Raw genomic sequence first — 21,809 nt, forward strand, 5'->3', positions numbered from 1 at the left:
CATTAGCAGAAATTTTCTTTCAGAATTTTAAAGACACAAGGCTGGGGTTGTGGCTCAACGGTAGAGTGCTCACCTAGCACGTGCGTGTGAGGCCCTGGGTTCAATCCTCAGCACCACATAGAAATAAATAAATAAAATAAAGGTATTATGTACAACTAAAAAATAAAATGTATTTTAAAAAAGAATTTTAAAGACACTACTATTGTGTTTTAACTACATTATTTCTGTTGAAAAGTCACTTGTCAGTCTTATTCCTGGCTCCTTTGGATTAAATGAAAAAAATTTAAGATTTCCTCTTTTCCTCTGGTTTTCAGTAACTTTATCACATGACTAGATGTGGTTTTATGTTCATCCTCTTTTGGATTTATAGAAATTCTTGAATCTGTATTTTAATATCTTTCATTAGTTTTGGAAGATTCTAGATATGGTCTCATCAATCTTACACTGAGTATGTCTTTCTCTCCTCTCCTTCTAGAGTTTCAGTTACATGAATATTAGACTTTTTCCCTATATCACATATGTTTTCCAAGTGGAACAATGAAGCAGAGATGTCTGCAAATTTAACAAGTCTAAGGAAATTAACATGGCCAACCACTACCACCTCCTAGCATTATGTCCTCTGCTTTCAACACTCATGAGTTCTTCAAGTTAGAAAATTCTAATCTGGAACCACATGAAGAAGAGAATTCTGAGAGTTCCTAGCTATGGATAGGAGTTGTAATGGCATTTGACAGTGTATAATAAAGCACAGATGAATCCTTATGAAGTATTGCTCTAAAATTAGACCTCAAACTGATGGATAGAAAGAGCTAAGAGCAAGCAGCAGTATATTGGTACAAACTGTATCATTAATTTCAATACTTTCTTAAGCCTTCTGTATACCTATGAAATATGCCTATTTATCTTCTTCTTTCAAAGGGGGTAGAGGCCCTTTTTCTCAAATAAGTCCAATTTTAAAGGAAAACCCTATATTACCAGTATTGGATATATTCACAGTATCAAAACTGGATTTGAAGGCAAAAAAAGTACATTTTTCAGCTATGTGTTAAGATTCTATATCACTGATTCCCACAAAATAAGAGGAAATGTTTATATCCCCCAAGGAAGTATATCTGAATCTTAAAGAATTATGACTTACTTTTTAAAAATTTTTTAAATTTGTTTTAATTAGTTATATTCATAACAGTAGAATGCATTTATGCACTTTGATATACATAGATGAGACATGATTTCTCATTTTTCTGAGTGTACCTGTTGCAGAATCATATTAGTCTGACTTACTTTTCTAGGAGGAATCTCAAGGACTTTTGAATTCTTCCTATCCTCCCTTCAACCACCATGAGCCAGTGTTATTTGTGAGTGTGTCTTATTCTGGGGGGTTCAGTGGGGGAAAGTAGCAAGGTCCAATGTTCTACATAAAGGTGAAGAGAGATATATTTAACCAGTTTATAAGTTATTAATTGTGTGCAAGAAACTATCCCAAAACTTTTTTTTTTTTTTTTTTTGAGTGGATGGGTACCAGGGATTGAACTCAGGGGCACTAGACCACTGAGCCACATCCCCAGGCCTTATCCCAAAATTTAAGCATTAAAACAAAAGTAAATATTTGCTCTCCTCACAGTTTCTGTGGGTCAGAAGCTAGTGATTGGCTTAGTTTGGTGATACTGGCTCAGGGTCTCTCAGGAGGTTGAAGTCGATATGTCAGTGGGCGCTATAGTAATCTGAAGGCCTTGGCTGGCCTAAAGGACTTGCCTCTAAGATGTCTCATGCATGAATCTGGCAAGATGGTGCTGACTGGCAGGATGCCTCACCATGTGGGCCTCTCCACTGGGCAGTTAGATATTTGTATGACATAGGACCTGGCATCCCCCAGAACAAGTGATCCAAGAGAGCTAGGCAGAAGGGGTGGTGTGTTTTATGACTTGTCATCAGAAGTGACACACCAACACATCTGCAGTATTATTTTGGTAATACAAACTAGTCCTGTGTGATTAATATTATAGAAAACTACACAAAAGTGCTAATACCAGGAGGCAAGGATCATTGAGGACACTGTGAAAACTGACTACCACAACCAGTCACTAGGAGAAGTCAACCAAATAATATAATTTTGTAGGGCTCCATCCAAATTGGCAACTGTTAAAATATTACACAAATGTGCACTGTATCAATGCCTCTTAACTTTAATTTATGATTTGTGTATCTATATCATACTTTTTGTGACACAGACTCTAGAAAGGAATGTTAAATTGCTTGATCTAATGTAATGAAAACTGAAATTTTTACATTTTTATACCTATCGACGTACATGATTCTGAAAGTAAAACCTAAAGAGGAAGACAAATCAGTTGTCAGTCTGTCTTCCTATTGCTGTTCTGAGGGACTGGCAGAATTCAGGAAGTTCTATTGTAGGAATCAATTTATTAAAGGAAACTTCCAGGTCTCTGAATTCTTAGGCATTACTGTTTATGTGGTAGAATCAACTAGCCATCTTTGTTATCATACAGTTTTCACAGGAAGTTCAAACAAATTTACAAAATAGCCAATCTTTCTTTCTTCTTCTTCTTGACAAACAAGGGCATAATATTATTTCCCTTTTGTGTTTATAAAGGCTTACACAATTGTCTGTGGGTACTGATGGCTGCCCGGATTCTAGGAAAACCACTCTTCAGATTCTTTTTCATAAGGACAAAAGTGTCTCACATTTTGGAATTCACAGATTTTAAACAAGGCGTATTCTTTTTGCAAAGATATCCTTCATATTCATGACATTACGTAGCTAGAGACGCATATACTGGGAAAGTATAATCCTTGAGAACATCCCTAAGTGAAAAGGTTGTTTTCTAAGTTAACAGAAGTGTAGTTAATGCAGTGGCATACGTGGGTCAGCATATGTCAGGGTGCAGACAATAAGGAGATGTGTGACTATAGACAATTCTTAAACAAAAATAAAAAGTCCAACTGTTCTCACTAAAACTATAAAGTGATAAAGTGTTATTCCCTGACAAAATATCTGAACACATGTGGATTTTACTATTTCTGAAGACTTTTCTTCTTTTTCATGTGTAATGCTTTTGGAAACTTTGGGGGAGGGAATTGTCCATTCTTTTCACCTCACCCATCAATGCAAAAATACTGTAAAACATAAGCATAATAATAAAAAGACTTTCCCAGAAAAGATACTCATTATGAAACCATGTACGCAGTAAAGACACATTTTCACAAACCAGTCTCAACCTTTGAAGTTCTATACAATCCAAAAGAAAATATGAATATGAGAGGATAAATTCAGGTTTTGCTATCTGCTATATACGATTTTACTTTTTCTGAATTATATTATTTTATGGTTTGAAGTCTTAGAGGTTAATCACACACAAAAATATTTGCGAACAGCCAGAATCGGCCTTGAGCAATGTACAATAAAGTTCCAAGATCACCACATAGAAGATCACTAACCAAGCAACAAAAAAAAATATGTAAGAAAATAGAAGTTTAAGTGGGAAAAAAGAATTCATTTTTAAAGAATGACAGGGGAAATCACAAAAAGTGCTGATCTTACATTGCCAGAAGAAATAGAAAGGGCCACACATGAGTATCTCAACTAAAGCAAATGATTAAATAATGTTGAGATTTGCTATCATTCAGCCATTTTCTCAAATTTACCATTGTAAGGGTGCCCTACAGAGTGGTTGAAGATTTTTGCAATGCATATAACTGAAAAGAGCTCATATCTAAAATATATACCTAAGAACTGAGATAGATCAGTAAGAAAACCAATAGTAAGAAAAAAGATCCCTCTACAGAAAAAATGGGCAAAAGCCTTAAATAGTGAATTCACCAAAGAAGAAAAACCAATTAAACACACAAAAAAAGGTGCTCAGCAAGAACAATAATCAGTGACGACAAATTAGAGCTACAATGAAAAAAATAATTACAGATATGAGTATACCCCCACCAATATAGCTAAATTTAAAAGTCTAATTCAGACAAGAGGGTATAAAGCAACAGAATTCTCACACAATGGATAGATGCTTTGAAACAAGTTTGGCTTTTTTAATTAAAATGGAAATTTGCATATCTTATAATATATAGTAATTTAACTCCCAGATATTATTACCAACTTAATTGCATATGCATGTATAATGAGTTATACACAAAAATATTCATAGCAATGTTACTCTTAATAGCCCTAAACTGGAAACAGCCTAAATATCCACCAACAGATAGATAATAAATTAGATTATTGCTATGATTTGAATGTGCATTGTCCCTCAATAGTTCATGTACTAAAGAAAGGTTCAGGCCCTAGTGTGACAGTATTAAAAAGTGGTGGAAACTTTAAAAGGAGAGATCTAGTGGAAGATGGTTAGGTCATCATGGGGATCACCCACAGAAGGAATTAATGCTTGTCTTACTGAGTAAGTTCAGTCTTGAAAGAGTGAATTGTTATAAAACAGCAAGCCTGGCCCCCGAATCCCTCTCTGGCTTCCAACTTTATCTATTCTCTTTCTCTCATATACACTCTCACCATAGTGTCATCCATCATGCTATGACATAGCCAAGAGGGCCCTTACCAGAAGTCAAACAGATGAGGCTTTCAGTCTCCAAAACTATGAGCTAAATAAACTTCTTGTCTTTATATAATACCCATCAAGTATTTTGTTATAGTAACCAAATATAGACCAATACAATTATAGTCATAAAATGAGATGATATGTAGCATGCAAAAATGAACAATCTACAGTAGTCCTCCCTTATGCTTGGGGATATATTTCAATAGCCCAATATATGTCTGAATCCACAGACAGTGCCAAACCCTATACATATTATTATTTTTCAATCTGATAATAATATGGCTACTAGGTTACTAAGGGGCAGGTAGTATATATGGTACGGGTACTCTAAACAAAAGGATGATTCATGTCCCAGGGATGGAGCAGGACCATAAGATTTCATTATGATCCTCAGAAAGGTGTGCAATTTAAAACTTATTTCTGAAATTTTCCACTTAATACTCTTGGATTGTGGTTGAACACAGGTAACTGAAATGGTAGAAGATGAAACTGCAGATAAGCTGGTGGACTATTGTGTAGCTACAGGCAATGATATAGTTGAGTCTCATGAAAATAATACTGAGCAACAAAATCATGCACAAAATAACAACATAGTGAAACATATCCATTTATATAAGTTCAAAGCCAGGCATAATGTTTAGGTTACATACGTGGGTTGTTAAACTATAAATAAAAACAAGGAAACGATAATCCAAGAGGACAAGAGAGTAGGAAGTTGTGAATATAAAGAAGAAGGGGTCAGAAGAGTCCCATTGACAATGTTCTTTACCTTGACCTGGATGGTGGTACGTAACCTGTACGGTTACACAGGAACTCATTTTGTAAATACCCATTAACTATGCACTTATGTTTTATCAATTTTTTCTGTTATGTGTGGGATAATAAAAACATTTAACCCCGCTTAACCTCAGCAGTGAAAACCCAGTGCAATTATTTTTCAAATTATCCCAAATAATAAGGCATAAATTGGTATGCTTCACACATGAACCTATTTGAAGAGGATATTACAATTTACTTTCAAGCCCATTTTAGGAAATGCAAATATTTACCAATGAGCCAGCCAATTAATAGGTATCCAAACTTAATTGCACAAAATTAGAATTTGTAACCAATCCATCTACTGGCAGTTTATGACCAGTCATGCAATATTTAAATTTTAAAGAATGATTTAAAAAACACTGGGCACTCCCTGGAGCAAGTATGTTTTCTTTAATCTTCACTAAGGTCACATAACATTACCGAAATATATTTTCTAAAATTTTTAGGCTTTTCTAAGTATATAAGTACCATGGTTAGCAAAACCAAGGTGGTCAAGATTAAGACCTCAAAATGAAGGTGAAGAGAGTGATTAAACACATAAAGTAACATTCAATATATTTTTAAAATAAATTTTGGTCTTAATCTCATTTTATTTCTAGGCTTTATCCTGCATACATAAGCCATGTATGTATAGCATGTTCAGTACAGATTGCAACAAGGTAAAACTGAAAACAATTTAAATATTCACAGTAGGGAAAATAGTTAAATTAAGTATAGTTTTCCATATAATAATGTAGCATATGTCTATCATAAATAATACAGATGTTTTACATTGAGGTAAAATATAGTAAGCAAAAAGATGTAGAACAAGTGGATCATATTTAATGGTAGATGTACATATGCACACATATATGCATATACACACATATTTTATATGTCTAGAAAATTTATGTAAAGATAAATAGTAGCTATCATCAGAAACAGTACATGGAAATAGGGTGATAAAGAACTTCTTTTTTATGTCATTTGTTGCTGCCTAAATCTTTTTTTGTTGTTTCTACAGTATTTTTATCAAAATAATAATAAAATTTGTTTAATTTTTTTCAGAGAAAATATTTAAAAATTGCTATATATAAAAGTACCATGACGTCTGTATTCTGAAATAACCAGAGGCTGACTAGGAGACTGAGGCTGCAGCCTTATTCTACTGACTAGGAGACTGAGGCTGATTAGGAGACTGAGGCTGCAGCCTTATTCTACTCATTGGTCCAACATGGTACGGTTCAGGGCAGTGGTTTTCAAATTCTTTCTTGCCCATCTACAGAAGAAATATATTTTACATCTTGTCTACGAGAAGCTTCATCAAACAGCAATCACTAATATTACTTGAGATACAGACAGATTGTTTTTTGTTTGGTTGGTTTTGGCTGTGCTTGGGATTGAACCCAAGGCTTCATTCATGCTGGACCACCACTAACCACTGAGCCACATTCCCAATACCTTCCTATTCTGCTGGTCAAAACCCACTCACTATATTAGCTTCTGTTCTGTGGAAAGCATAAAGCATTCCAACCAAGGGTTTTAATGTAGACTTTTTTGTGTGTGTGGGCCCATGCTGTTGAATGCTAACTGTAAGAGTCTGATTATGATGCTGAATAAACGTGTCCTTTAAAAAAATACATACCACCAGGAGACTGAGGCAGGAGGATTGCAAGTTCAAGGTCAACCTTAGTTCCTTAGTGAGACACTACCTCAAAATAAAAAATAAAAAGGGCTGGGGATGTAGTTCAGTAGTAAAGCACCCATGGGTTCAATCCCCAGTACCCAAAAAAAAAAAAAAAAAATCTACAAAATTGATTTGGTGAATCATCATTATGATTTTACTATTTCAATATGTAAGCCTACTACATCAAGACCACAATTTTAAAATATTGGCTTCAGGGGGCTTGGACTTATGTCCAGTTTAATTCTAAGTCTTATAACTAAAGAAAATTGAGGTTACTAAAATGCAGTAGGCTGGAAGGGTGTGGTTGGGTGTTGTGGGGAATGCAGAGCCAGCAGAGGGAAGATTCCTTCGTTACTCAAAGGTCCTGCTCCACTCACTCCTCTCTGATGTTGCCCTCATTTACAACTTAAAAGGCACCTTAACTGTAGGTTGCTACACCTTCTCTGAGCATACATTAGAAGTTTAAAATAATGGTGATGATGATGAAGGTAATGTAGTATAAGAAAAGAAGTTCAGAGTAAGGGCCTTCTGAAATCAAGATAAGAACAAAACCTAATCACAGAGTAAGCAATGTTTCTCAAGGTAAGTCAGAATCAATTGGCGGGAGACCCAGAAATCTGTATTTTAACAGCCCTGTAGGTGATTCATATTCATATTCATTCATTCTCTCCCTCCCCATTTTTTATTTTTTTGCAGGTGATTTGTGTGCACCTTGAAGGACTGTACCTAAAAGAAATGTACATAAAAGAGATGAAATTAATCCTGAATGTTCTATTTTGGAATTCAGACAGAGTTGGCTAATGACATTTAGAGGACTCCCTAACTCTAAAATGAAACTTGTAAATAATAGAGGGTGTTCAGTTAGATAAACCCAAATTTCTTTATGACAAATTTCACAGAATGCTTGTTTTTATGGTCAACAACCTTGTGAGGGCAGTCTAGAGTTTAAGTGACTGCACATAGGTTCCACAGTGGGTCCAGGATTTCTGATTGCCACCCTAGTTAGTGTTCCTTTCCATTATGGTATCCAAAAAAAGAAGAAAAAAAAAAAAGAAAGAAAGAAAAGGAAGGAAGGAAGGAAGGAAGAAATTTGTGTTTAAGATGGAATTTTGATGAACAAAAGAAGAAAATCAAAACATAAATATCTGAAACACTGAGATACTCTCTGTGACCCATCATTGGCAAAAGTTAGAAAGTCTGACTATGAATTCTCACTGAAGATGTGTAGCTTTGGGAAGTGTCATAAGCCTGCTGGAGAGTATATAAATTGGAGGCATCATTTGAGAGCAATTTGGCAGTACCCAATAACATTGAAGATGCATAGACTCTATGCTTTGATCCAGGGAAAGCTTTGAAATGTATCCAACATGCTTATTGCCATGTTCTGTGATCAAAGGGAAATCCATTTCCACGGAATGTGAGCTTTCTTAAATTTGAAAGATTCTAAGAAAAAATATACGACTTTATAAATGTTAAAGTAAAAATTTATTTAGAAACAAAAGAACAAATTACAGTAAATTTATGAAGTAAGTTAAAATGAAACCTATCGTGCATAAGCTGATTAAAACATTCCCAGAGCTGATGAATAACACTGATACTATTTGTTGCATACCCCCCAAAGTATCAAAGAATAACATGGAAAAATAACAATAAGGACATTTCACTTCTGTTCCTCACCCAGGATCCTTCACAGAGCTCCACGGATCAGAGAGATCCATGGGGAGAGGCTGGTAGGGCTTCTATAGATGGCAAGTTTTCTTCATGTTACAGGGGGAGCAATTCAAGGGTTGTTTAATCACTGAACAAAATGAACCAGTGTATTGACTCTGTAACCAGACTGCTAGTGTAACTTGCTGCAAGCTATGAAATCTCCCTGAACTTTATTTTCTCCTACCCCTGGGAGTGGTGCTTCTAACCCTACTTGAGAGAGCTATTGTGATGATTAAATATGATAATTCATAAAGAGTTCCTGCCACATAGTAGGCATTCTATTTTTTAATATTTATTTTTAGTTATACCTTTTTAAAATATTTTATTAGTTATTGCTGGACCTTTATTTATTTATTTGTTTATATGTGGTGCTGAGGATCAAACCCAGGACCTCACACGTGCTAAGCGAGCACTCTACCGCTGAGCCACAACCCCAGCCCTGTAATAGGTATTCTTTAGCACACTAGTCGTCATTATTGCTAATAGGGCAAGATATTCATTTTAGAAACGTCATTCTGGCTACTGTCTAGAGTGTGATAAATCTAAACACAAAGATGCAAATCTAATATTGAAAACTAAACAAGAAGATACAATTTGATATAGTACAAGATAGTAGTTTGAACTCAGCACCAGAAGCATGAATGCTATAGTCAACTTTCTATATGCATATGTATTTTTTTAATTAACATTGCTGATTTTCAGATTCACCCACTGATTTCCCTTTTCTTTACCATATTACTAGGCTGTAGTTCCTGCTTACAAAATAACCCTTTGGCTTAAACAAGTGGGGAAAAAGAAGTCAGGATTCCCACTGAGACTTAAACCCCAGTTCTTTAAATGCACATCATCCTGTGGGGTGGGAGAGAGAGGGGAGAATGAAGGCAAGACAGAAAAATGTCCCGAGAAAAAAGTGAACCAATTCTTTGCTATGTTTGAACATTTGGAAAGGGTAGGTGTAGTTAAAAACGAGGTTTGCAATGGGATGCACATCAATGTGGGGAACATGCCTTGTTTTCCAGGTTTTTAAATCAACCCACCAAAGGCATACTTATTTTGTTAAAGCCCATCACTCCAAAGGCAGTAAGTTTCCAACCTTTTCTTTTTTCAAGGTTCAAGAAGTGTTCAAGATATTTTCTAGTCTGTCTTGAGAACAGTTGTACAATACTTTATTTATTTTTATTTATTTTGTGGGACTGGAGATTAAACCCCGGGGAACTCTATCACTGAGCTATATACCATCCTTCCTATTTTTATTTTGAGACAGGATTTCTCTAAGTTGCCAATGCTGGCCTTGAAGTTAAGATCCTCCTACCTCAGCCTCCTGGGTTGCTGGGATTATAGATATGTACCATCACAACCTGCTGTACAATCCTTTTAAGCTATTTGTCCCCTTGACAACTTTAAATTTTTTTTTTTTTTAGTTGTAGATGGACACAATACCTTTGTTTTATTTATTATTTTTATGTGGTGCAGAGAGTTGAACCCAGTGCCTCACATGTGCTAGGCAAGCCCCATCTCTTCATAGCTTTTCCAGTTTATCTTTGGGCAAGAAATTTTCTTACTATCCATCTGGTAAAATTCTGATCCTTCTCAAAAATTCAGCTCAATTACCTCCTTCCATAGACTACCACTTCCACTCATTGCATTCATCTACATGTACTGGTTTATTTTGCAGTGATCTTTTTCTGGCCAGTCTTCCTTTCTAGACCATAAGCTTTTTATGGGAGGGATCATTGTTTAATTTCCACCTTGAAATGACTTGTAGCATGATAGTTTAGTGCATAGAGTCAGGACTTTTGGGTTTAAATCTTGTATCACTGAACAGGTCATTTATTCTTTCTCTAAATTCTCTTATCTGTAAAATGAATATAACAGTGGCAACTTTGAGTAATTAGCTCTCACTTCTACCTTTTATTGTTTAACAAGATAGAAACATTTTTCACGAGCTTCACTGAGTTATGGGGAAAATTATTTTTTTGGTATAAATTTAGAATATAGCAGAATATATTAAAGGGTCATTGTTTTCCGATGAAACAGATGCAGATAACTGTGTTGGAAAAAGGAGAGACTCAAGATTCTGGCAGGCAACGCTTGTTATTTCTCCATTCTCTCTCCATCATCGTTACCCCCTCATGTCTCCTCTGACTCCTGTATTCAAGGTCTCTTTAGTTCCTCTTAGTTACTTCCTTTCATAGGACTACCTTCTTCAGAAAGCCATTTCTGATATCCAGCTTGGGTTCTGTTGGCACCTGATCACCCTTTTTCGTAATTATCTATTTGGATGTCTGATACCACCCAGCTGTGATTTGATCAGGGACAGTGTCTGATTTTCTTCTGAGTTCACAACTCAGGAACGACTGACACTCTTGGGTCACTACTCTCATCAATTAAGTCTTCTGGATGCTTTCCCTCTGCATCAGTCACTCCTTGCCTTTCAAGTGCTCTCAGTTTTCCCTGAAAGCTTTAGGAAAGAGACTCTGAGACTTCACCCCAGCTGCACTCCCTTGCCCAGTCTGTGAAAACGCCTACACCAGGTTCTGCCTTAGCTCCGCCCCATCTTGGCTCCTGACCCCGCCCTCACCTCCGCCCCGCCTCCTTAGTCGAGCACACAAGTACGCATGCTCCGTTTTAGTCTTCTTAACGTGATGACACAGGCGACGTTGACGTGGTAACGTAGGGCCAGTGGAAGCGTAGATTGCAGCGGAGGGGTGTACTTTTGCTAGTTGTGCGCGGCAGTGCGTCGCGTGGTCCGCCCAGGCGCGCGGTTTGGTTTTGGCACTTGCTGAGTGTGCCTGGAAGTGGGGAACAGAGACGGTCGTTGGGTAGAGCTGGGGGCTGCAGCGCCTGAGGACAGGGCTGCGACCGTGTATAGGGGAACAGCTGAGAAGGAGGGCCGTTGCCGGCAGGATCCGAACCCGCTGTGGCCGGGGCTGGTCCCGTGGTGACCTGGGGCGGCCGCGAGATGCTCCGGGCCCGGTGTCTGCTTCGAGCCCTGCGCTCCTGCTCCACTGCTGCCTGCCCCAGGCATAGGCCTTTCGCCAGACTGAGCGTACGGGACGCTCTCGGGTCCCAGAACGCGAGTGGGGAGCGCGTTAAAGTTCAGGTGGGTGTGGGGAAAGGGATTTTTTTTTTTCTTTCTTTAGGGACTTATGTGGCACATCCACTCCTAGCGTTACTTTGTGTTGTTGGGTCAGACAGAACGACCAGCAAAGAAAAGTTAGAAAGTATAGGTATAGCGCGAGTTCCTATTTCTCCATTTCCTTGGATACCTGCCGTTACTTTTTGCAAAACTGCTGTAATGACTGTGAACTTGGTTTTCAAGATACCTGTAAACTTGTTATTCATTCAGGAAAGTGTAAGCGAACAAGGCCCCTTTCTCTTTTTACATCTCCTGATATCCGCGGGCATATAGTGGTTGCCTTGCCCTGGCCCCTTGAGGGGAGAAACTTTGTCTTACCTGACTTGATGTTGACGTGACTGGCAGTAAGTATTCGTTCTAATAAATCGGGGCTTTGATTCAGCTTTTAGCCACCTTAGTGCCTAAAATTGAGCCTGCGTGTAATTTATGTTTAATAAATTAGGAGAAAGAGTGGAATGTAGCAGTTAGAAAGAGCCTGGGGTGAAGGTGTGTAAGTTTAAAGCTCTCCCACTAAGTAACTTAATTATGAGCATGTTAAGCTTAAAACTTAAGTTTCTTTTTATGAAAACAGATAATAGTCCCTACTTTATGGGACTATAAAGAGTAGCCCACAGTCAATAAATGTTAGCCACTATTATTTCCTTCACTCCTTAAAAGAGCAGTTTAAGCAAGGTAGTTGATTACTTTTCATTAGATTACTAAAACGCATTGATAACAGTGGTTTTGATATCATCATATATCCTTGCTGTTATTATGATCTGCTCCTCCATACATTTATTGGGTTTCATATTCTTTCCATGATCCAATTCAAAAAATTGCATTTATCAGTTAATTTAGAATGTATAAATGACACCTTTTGTGTGCTGGTCAAAAGAGAAATCAAAGATGGAAAGAACAGAATTTAGTGCTTACCATCTAATATGGTAGATATCAACCACTTGTGGCTTTGAGCACTTGAAATGTGATGAGCCTGAATTGAGATATGTTGTAAGTTTAAAATACATAATAATTTTGAAGAACAAAAAAGATTGCAAAATCTCTATTTTTCTCTCTCTAAACACACATGTGTGCATGTGTGTCTATCTATGTATGTACATCTGTGGGGCTTGTGTTTTTTATTTATTTGTTTGCAGTACTGGGAATTCAATTCAGGGCTTCACACAAGCTATGCAGGCACTCTACCACTGATACACCAACCGTTTTTAAAAAATTAATTTGCCCAGGTTGGCCTTGAACTTGTGATCCTCCTGCATCAGCCTCTTGAGTAGCAGGGATTACAGACAGACATGTGCCACCATGTTTGGCTTCAATATATTTAAATATTGATTTCATGTTGATAGTATTTTGGACATAATTGGTTAATAAAATAAATTATTAACTTCATCTGTTTTGTTTTTTTTTTTACTTTTAATGTGGCCCCTAAAAACTTGAAAATCACTAATGTAGCTCACATTATGTTTCTGCTGGACAGACCTAGTCTTCAGCAGTGTGATTATTATTAATGATCAACATAAGAAGCTATGAGAAAACAGAGATAGAATTCCTCCTATGAGTAGGTAAGGAAGACTTCTTATATGGAGTGACATTTGAACTATGTCCTGAAGGATGTATTCCCCAGATAGAATAATCTAGGATGGAGTGGAAATTGTACAAGGATGTGTCCCCCAAACAGAGGAACTGGGAATGGGGTAGAAATAGCATTCCAGAAAAGTTCATTGATAAGAACATAAACTTGAAGTATAACTTGTATTTGAATCCCAGCTGAACTTGTGTTTTAACTTCTCTAAATGTTTCTTCATTTCCAAAAAAAGATAATTATAGGGCTGGGGTTGTAGCTCAGTGGTAGAGTGCCTGCCCAGCACAGTGAGGCACTGGGCTCAATCCTCAACATGACATAAAAATAAGTAAATAAAGGCATTATGTCCATCTACGACTAAAAATAAATTTTAAAAAGATAAATATAACCATGTCATTTACTTCTTGCGATAATTAAATAGCATAATATTTATAAAGAACTTTGCACATTAAAAAGTGCTTAATGAATGTTGAATTTTACTAACAAGTAAAAAAGAAGAGAGCAGTGCTTTGGAAAGTACTGTTGATTGAGCATGCCCAAAATGCAGGTGCCTTTGGGAAAGTGTGACGAGGTGAAGTACCTTGTGCATGAGGCGGTGACAATTTATACTTCATTCTATGGAGCCCTCACAAAGATCAAGGGCTTTCTAATCAAATAGACTTGGGTTCAAGTCTAACCCTTACCAGCAATCTTCAACAAGTTACTTTCTCTGAGTCTCAGTTTTCTTGCTTGTAAAATGGGTATGACAATCCTTAGAGCTATTATGTGAAGGAATGAGACACTATATGGCGGTAGTAAAACATTTGCAGAATTTCAGCTGTGTACTTGGCAATCACTTCAAAATAAGTAAACAGTCTTCTTTCCCTTAAAGCATTATGGATATGCAAGTAAGTGATAGAGAGCTTTAATAAAAGCATCTGTAGGTTATGGCTACAACAGAGAATGGTCAATAGTTTTTCTGGTTAGAATCAGCTCTTGCTTTTCCTAAGCATGAATGTCAACCTGTATTCATTTACTTTACATTTGTGGGACACTTCACAATTGTTTGGTGTCTACTAGAAAACTAGTTATTCCCTCCTAACTCCTATAGTAGTTAAATTTAATTTGGGCATATCTGAGAGCTGTTTTAATGTTACTGGCCTACTTAAAAGCATCTCTCATACTCTGATGTACCTGTCATTTAAATTAAGACTGTCTTTGAATGTTTGTATGTTACTTAATATGTGTTTATAATGAGACATTTGGGGGAGTTTTTTTTGTTTGTTTGTTTGGTACTTTGTGAAAGAATAAAAATCCTATAAAGATATTTCTAGTCTATATTACATAATCTGGGAATTTGATAAAAGGGAAAAGGCACCAAGATGTAAACCTTGTTATTTGTCATTGTCATTAGAAAAGCCAATATTGAAGAGATTGGTTATATAAATTACATACATCAACTTGATGAATATTTGGCAAAAGTTGAAAATGATGAGCTTCATTAACAAAACAGAACAAAAGGTAGAATGGCAAAGGGTGTATCTCCCTATAAGAAAAACCATTTAAAATTATTTGTACATATTGGTAAACTGAAAGCAGTTCATTTTACGCAGCTGATAATGTTAAGGCAAGATTGATTTTTTTTCTTTCATTTAGCTTTCTTTGTATGTATAAAGAAAATAAAGAATGTTTTAAGTATTTTAAGCTCACATATAGAAATCTTTCTCTTCTTTAGGGATGGGTTCGATCAGTCCGATCCCAGAAGGAAGTCTTGTTCCTACATGTAAATGATGGGTCGTCTTTGGAAAGCCTTCAGATTGTTGCCGATTCAAACTTTGACAATAGGTAAGTTGTTAAGTTTTGAGTCCTTTGATTTTTTTCTTCTTCTCTACTGTTTCCCGCTTCTCTAATCCAATATTCACATTGCCCCTTTGACCTATCTTCCTAAACACATCTATGAAAAATAGCTTTGAAGAAAGTCCAAATACTTGGAGTCAGTATCCTTAGCTCAGGCTTCTCTTTCTCTAACATCTTCACATGCCTGTATCCCCTGCCTCTACTTTCCATCTGTTTTCCTTCTCTTCTTGCAGCTCCTCTAAGCTGTTCTGCTCCTTTTTACATTCAGGCTTCTAGTCTTGTTGCCACTCTGCCTAATAAACCTCTTCTTCCCTGTCTTTCCAATCCAGTTTAGCCATCATCATATGTTCCCACCCCTTGACTGTGGTAGGTGACTCTCCTCTTTGGTCCCATACATTCTGTGCCCAGCTCTGTCCTGAAATGTATTTATCAGATGGTAATCAACTGAATTATTATTGGATTGCTTCTTTGACTAAGAACTCCTTGAAATTATGAATGGTATTTCATTTGTTTTTGTGTTCTCAGCTTCTGGCACAGTGCTGACAAAGTTACCAATTATTATTTGTTGGATAAATTGAAGAAATTTATATGATTTTGTTGTCAGATGTTAAAACTAACACAATTTTTTTTTCCTCCTAGTACTGGGGCCCACTACCACTGAGCTGAATCCCTGACCTTTCTTTATTTTTTATTTTATTTTATTTTATTTTTTTTTGATACTAGGGATTGGACCCAGGGGAGCTTTACCACTGAGCTACATCCCCAGTCCTTTTTATTTTTTATTGTGAGACAGTGAGTTGCTGAGGGTCTCACGAAGTTTCTGAGACTGGCTTTGAACTTGTGAGCCTCCTGAGTCACTGGGATTATAGGCATGTACCACTGCACCTGGCTATTCCAAACCCTTTTTATATATTTATTTTTATTTTGAGGCGAGGTCTAGTTAAGTTGCCTTGGCTGGCCTTGAATTTGCACTCTTCCTGCATCGGCTTCCCCAATAGCTTGGATTACAGGCATGTGTCATGGTGCCCAACAAAACTAACACCATTTTCATGTTAGGGTATAAGTTATGAAGAATAGAATATTATACTAATTTGTTAAAATAAGAGTGCTTTGGTATTCCAAACATGGTTAGGATTAATTCCACATATTGCATAGGCTCATGGGTCTGAGACAATAAAATTGTTCTGATGTGAAAAGTTTGTAATTTTTTTGATAACATATATCAATATGGCAATTAAATGGGTATGTCTAATAGTATCTAAATTTTAGAGATTCTGGAGGATGACTACCCACCTCTTTGAGATATTCTCAGTGGCCCCCAGGAGAAAATTCATCATATCAATTAGTGCATATGTGAAGTCAGAGCGTCTTAAAACACTTTCAGGTTTGGTGAAAGATTTATCAGGTTTTCTCTCCTTGATGTAATGGTGGACAATCTTAGTTATATAAATTATATATGAATACATTTTAAAAGGAAACAGTGATTTTGCTGAGAAAGAAATCGGAAAAACCATTTCATTCACAATGACCTTAAAAGATAAAATACTTGGGAATTGATCTAACCAAGGAGATGGAAAATCTCTACAATGAAAACTATAGAACACTGAAGAAAGAAATTAAAGATGACCTTAGAAGATGGAAAACTCTCTAGGTGGAGTAGAAGACCGAGATTTAGAAGGAGGAAGGAGGGATGGGAAAGGGGAGGAAATGCAGAATGATTTAACAAAATCACATATGTGCATATATAAATGTACCACAGGGAATTTGGTCTCTCTATGTGTGGAAAGCACCAGTCAAGGATGGATAATAGATGAGCAAGGGGAAGATTTTAAAAAATAAATTTTAAAATATTAAATATAGCCAGCAAACAAAACTGGGGAATTTCCTGATAAATTTAGTTTGATACAGTTTATTGTATTTATTGTATTATATTTTAATACAGTTTATTAAGGTTTTAATTTATTTTTAATACAGTTTATCACAGCTTTATAAGCATGCCCAGTCATCCACAATGCAGAGCCATACCAGAGCATTTATCATATTTATTGTAATTATGAAATGTTAGAACTGGAATAGATACATAATCACTTAGTTCACTCTCCTTCTTAATAGATAATTCTTAAAACAAATGAGTGTTCATCACTTTCTCTAAGAGTCATACAATAAATTTGTGGATAAACTTGCACTAGAACATAGACTTACTACCCTGAAGGTGGTCTGTGTGCTCAAGACCATCAGCTGGGTAAATTAAAGTAAATAACTTGATTAATTTTAAAAAATACATTGTAGAAAAAGTACATGTACTTTTAATTGTCTTAGAAATAGTCTCATGTAATTTTTACCTGGCTTTCCCAAGGATAACATGTTGCTTTAGTGTGTTCTCAAAACCAGGGAATTATCAACAGAACTACAGATCTGATTTGGATTTCATCAGACCTTACATGTAATCTACAATATGTTAAAAAGCATTTTGACCAACTTACATTTGATACAGATAATTATATAACTTCTTAATTCTAAATAGCTATATGTAAATCCTCAATTTCTTTATTCCCATTTAAAAATGTATGGAATTCATTTTTAAGATTTGGGTATACCACAGAGAATCCATAAACTTTGAAGATTCTTTAACTCACTTGAAGGTAAGTACTCTATCATTAATGTTCTAATAGCAAGATTTATATTAAGACAAAAGTTATACTTAATAGCAAGATTTTTATTAAAAGAAAAGTTATATATAATAATATCTTGATTTCTTTGTTATTATAGAGAATTGACTTTTGGGAGTTCTGTAGAAGTCCTCGGGCAGCTGGTACAAAGCCCTTCCAAAAGGCAAAATGTGGAACTGAAGGCAGAAAAAATTGAAGTTATTGGAAATTGTGATGCCAAGGTATGCTTTTGTTCAGGCTATTTAGGCTTAATTTAAAATAATAACAATCTGTTTTAAGTGGGATTATTGGAAAGATGGTACTTAGAACATTTTTCAGTTATGCTTCCCTGATAATTGAAACAGGGCATAGATCCTGTAGAGATAGTAGTAAAAGTATTACAAAGATGACTTAGTCTTATGAGAGCTGAGCATTAATCTGTGCATCTTTAGTGCCTGTCACAGTTGAACCTCACAGCTTTTATAAGCATGTCTAGTCATCCACAATGCTGGATATAGCCCATACCAGGGATAAGAAGTCCAGTTCTTCAGTGGCATTTTAAAAGGAAACAGTGAATTTGCTGAGAAAGAAATTGGAAAAACCATTTCATTCACAATGACCTTAAAAGATAAAATACTTGGGAATTGATCTAACCAAGGAGATGGAAGATCTCTACAATGAAAACTATAGAACACTGAAGAAAGAAATTGAAGATGACCTTAGAAGATGGAAAGACCTCTCTAGGTGGAGTAGAAGACCGAGATTGAAAAGGAGGGAGGAGGGATGGGAAAGGGGAGGAAATGTTCAAATGTTACTATTGTCTACCGTATTGGACAGCATAAGTAGAGAACATTCCCATTTTTCACAGAAAGTTCTACTGATAGTGCTGACCTGGAATGTTGTAGTGCTGAACAGACAAGAAATTCTATATTAATGCATGTTTATACTTGTTTTTGAAGACTGTGTTAGTGCTTTATATATATAAGCCTGGTAAAGAGGTTAGAGGGAATAAAATAAAAAGTCATCAATCCAGTTCTTTAAATTTACAAAGATGGAGAAAATAAGGCCCACCCTGGTAAAATTGGTGGCACATCTGAAATTTATATTCTAGCTATTTGACTCCTCCTGTCTTTGCCATAATTACCTTCAAATGTTCAATATGCAAAAAATGAGAAATTTTAAGAAAATTGCATCATTTAAATTCATTTTGGTATTTTAGAATAATAGGAAAAATTAAATGTAAGGAAGTAAGAAAGAAAATGCACTAATTTTCTTTTAAAATGTCCTGAATTATTTTCCAAGAAATTACAATTGAAAAATTGTGAAATAATTTAGAAATCGAGAGGAATAGAAAAGGTAAATATTTTTGCTTTTGCTTTCTTAGAAGGATCTATGATTATTTAAAATTTACTATGTGTTTTATTGTTCTTGAATTATTCTCCCTTGGCTTCTGTTGCTGTTGTTACCTTCTCCTTGCCTTGTTTTTTTTTCTTTTTTTTCTTTTTTTCAAGTCACCAACTGTTTTATTAAGTAATTATTAGAACCAGAAATCTGTAGCCATTAATTACATTACTAAGGCTGTTTCTTAGCTGTTTTTCTTTGCATATGAGAATTTATACTTGAAAAAATATAGGCTTTATTGAATAAGATGTTTCTGAATTGTAAAAGTATTTTTTATGCATGGTATACAAATGAGTTTATTTTAAACATAAATAAAATTGACAATAGTTTATGTTTCTAGTCAGATGCATTTGTGGAAAGGAATTATAATTCATCCAGAAAATTATTTAGGAGTTCTCCATTAGTATCTAGTTTAAATAATGAGATAAGACATTTTGTTTATGTATAAATTTAATTTCAGAACCTTATTAAGTACTTTCTATCCCAAAGACACTTTTAAATAAACTTTTATAGGCAAAGAAACTCCATGATATTGTCAGATTTTTCTATGTCAAATTTTTTGCATATGAATACCAAACTTTTATTTTAGCAAAATAAAGTTTAATGATTTAATGGCTTCTCTCAGTCTATAATGTTTACAAAGTAAAACTTTTAGGCAGGGTATGATTTTGTAAACTCTTTACCTGGAAATAACTTAAAATTTTATGTCACTAAGCTAAATTTCTTTCAATAAATAAAGATTAATAACATATTTAACCACTTGGGAACACCTAGTTATCATTACAATTCAGATCTAGATAGGATAGTTTCCTTTTGAGGTAATCATATTTCTAAATTTCTGATTTGTTGTTTGCAAATCTCACTATCACAGGTTAAGCAAAGCTTATCAGAATGATGAACACTCACCTATTAGATACAGATATTTCCATGTTAGGGTTTCACTTGCATAACTGTATTTTTTATGTAAACTAAACCAGTGTTTTTAATAATCAAGGATATGAAACAACCTCCAAGGAAACAAACTTTGGGTTCTTACAATTGCATGATGGGGAAAAAAATTGAGAAATGAACATTTTAAAATAACATGGACTACATTTAGTACTTTATGCTTTCCTCTAGGACTTCAAATGGAGATTATTCATAAAATAAAAATCAGACTTTTATAAACACTAAAATCTGTCATAGATTGGTAACAACTAAGCTTTTTTCTTATTCTCTCAATATAAATAATTAATGAATCAATAATTTTCTTCCTATTCTGAAAACCAAGACAATGCAGTTGATTTTAGATTTAGCATTTATGTTTTTTAAGAATCACTCAAACATATACAACACTAATACTTTCAGAGACTCGTAGGAATATGAAAAAAAATTTTTTTAATTATCGCAGTTTTTACCTTTAGAGAGTTCTAAGACTTAAAAAGATGGTTTTCTTTTTCATCAATATAATAATAATAATGTATAGAAAAAAAGATGAGAGATTTTTGTTATGCAAGCAAATAATTGTGCTTCAGACCGGAATCACTTTTGAATACGTTGTTTTTCCTCTAATTACAACCAGCAAGAAGGCAGTTTTGTGAACTAAAATATCATCCCCATACTTTCAGACAATTCTTTTTTGTATGATGAAGCCTAAGCAATCCCCCTATAGACACAGCTCTTTGGAGCAGTTGAAATCTGTCTTTCACCACTCTTCTTCTGGTAGACACAGTGAAATCAGCTGTAGAAGTCTATATCTCAGGGGAAGGGAATTCATGAATGGAGAGGCATACATCTCCTCTAAAGGCAGTTGTATCTGTGCAGTTTTCTTCTCAGGGCCAAATTAGCTGGTGTCTGTCTGTTGATAAGGAGACTCATCATAAAAATTAAAAACACAAAATAATTTGTTGAAATCTCATTTTCCTGCCACACGCAAGTGGAGCAGTTGCTCTTAAAGTAAACAAAGCAATCTGTAAATAGTCTCTGCAATCTGTGTTTCTGTCCTCACATTCTAATGACAAACCTCAGAGAACTGCCAGCTGCATTTTCCAGAAAGGTTAATGATCACAGCAGACACAGTTACGGTACACTGTGCTGTGGTCAGAGGCTCCCTCCTCCTTCCCTTCTTCAGTTCAGCGTCATTTAAAGTATTTAGGCTTTAGGGATTCTGAACCCCCAACAATTCCAGTTATATTCTTGTGGCTACATTTTCTTCTTGGCAAGCATGGTACTTGTTTCTGCGTATTATAAAAATCAGTGTGTGCACCAGACCTAAAAAGACGAGACTAAAGCAGTGTGCATGTGTAGCTCTTATTCAGCTTTTGTATTATCTTTCTTTTGAGTCTTTGGTTTCTGTCTAAAAGGATATGACTTTTTAATCTTGTAATATAAGTGTGGACATGGAGAAATATTTCAGGTTGGAGCCTTAAGTTCCTTTAAACTTTTTTTGTAGATTTTTAGT

At 35.4% G+C, this 21,809-nt stretch overlaps 1 protein-coding gene and 1 pseudogene across 2 annotated transcripts in view; one reads left to right on the plus strand and one right to left on the minus strand.

Annotated features, from left to right (window-relative positions):
• The first annotated feature begins 11,440 nt into the window (after window positions 1-11,440).
• Nars2 (asparaginyl-tRNA synthetase 2, mitochondrial) overlaps window positions 11,441-21,809 on the plus strand; it is a 137,547-nt gene continuing 127,178 nt past the window's right edge. For both annotated transcript variants that reach the window (XM_076846581.2, XM_076846582.2), the window contains exons 1-3: window positions 11,441-11,872; window positions 15,199-15,308; window positions 18,090-18,210. In XM_076846581.2, coding sequence (XP_076702696.2) covers window positions 11,732-11,872; window positions 15,199-15,308; window positions 18,090-18,210 — 372 coding nt within the window. In that variant the 5' untranslated portion in view covers window positions 11,441-11,731. The remainder of the gene's footprint in view (window positions 11,873-15,198; window positions 15,309-18,089; window positions 18,211-21,809) is intronic.
• Window positions 21,107-21,267, minus strand: LOC143391268 (apelin receptor early endogenous ligand pseudogene; annotated as a pseudogene).

This window comes from Callospermophilus lateralis, chromosome 2 (assembly GCF_048772815.1).
Source record: "Callospermophilus lateralis isolate mCalLat2 chromosome 2, mCalLat2.hap1, whole genome shotgun sequence".
Lineage (NCBI taxonomy): Eukaryota > Metazoa > Chordata > Mammalia > Rodentia > Sciuridae > Callospermophilus > Callospermophilus lateralis.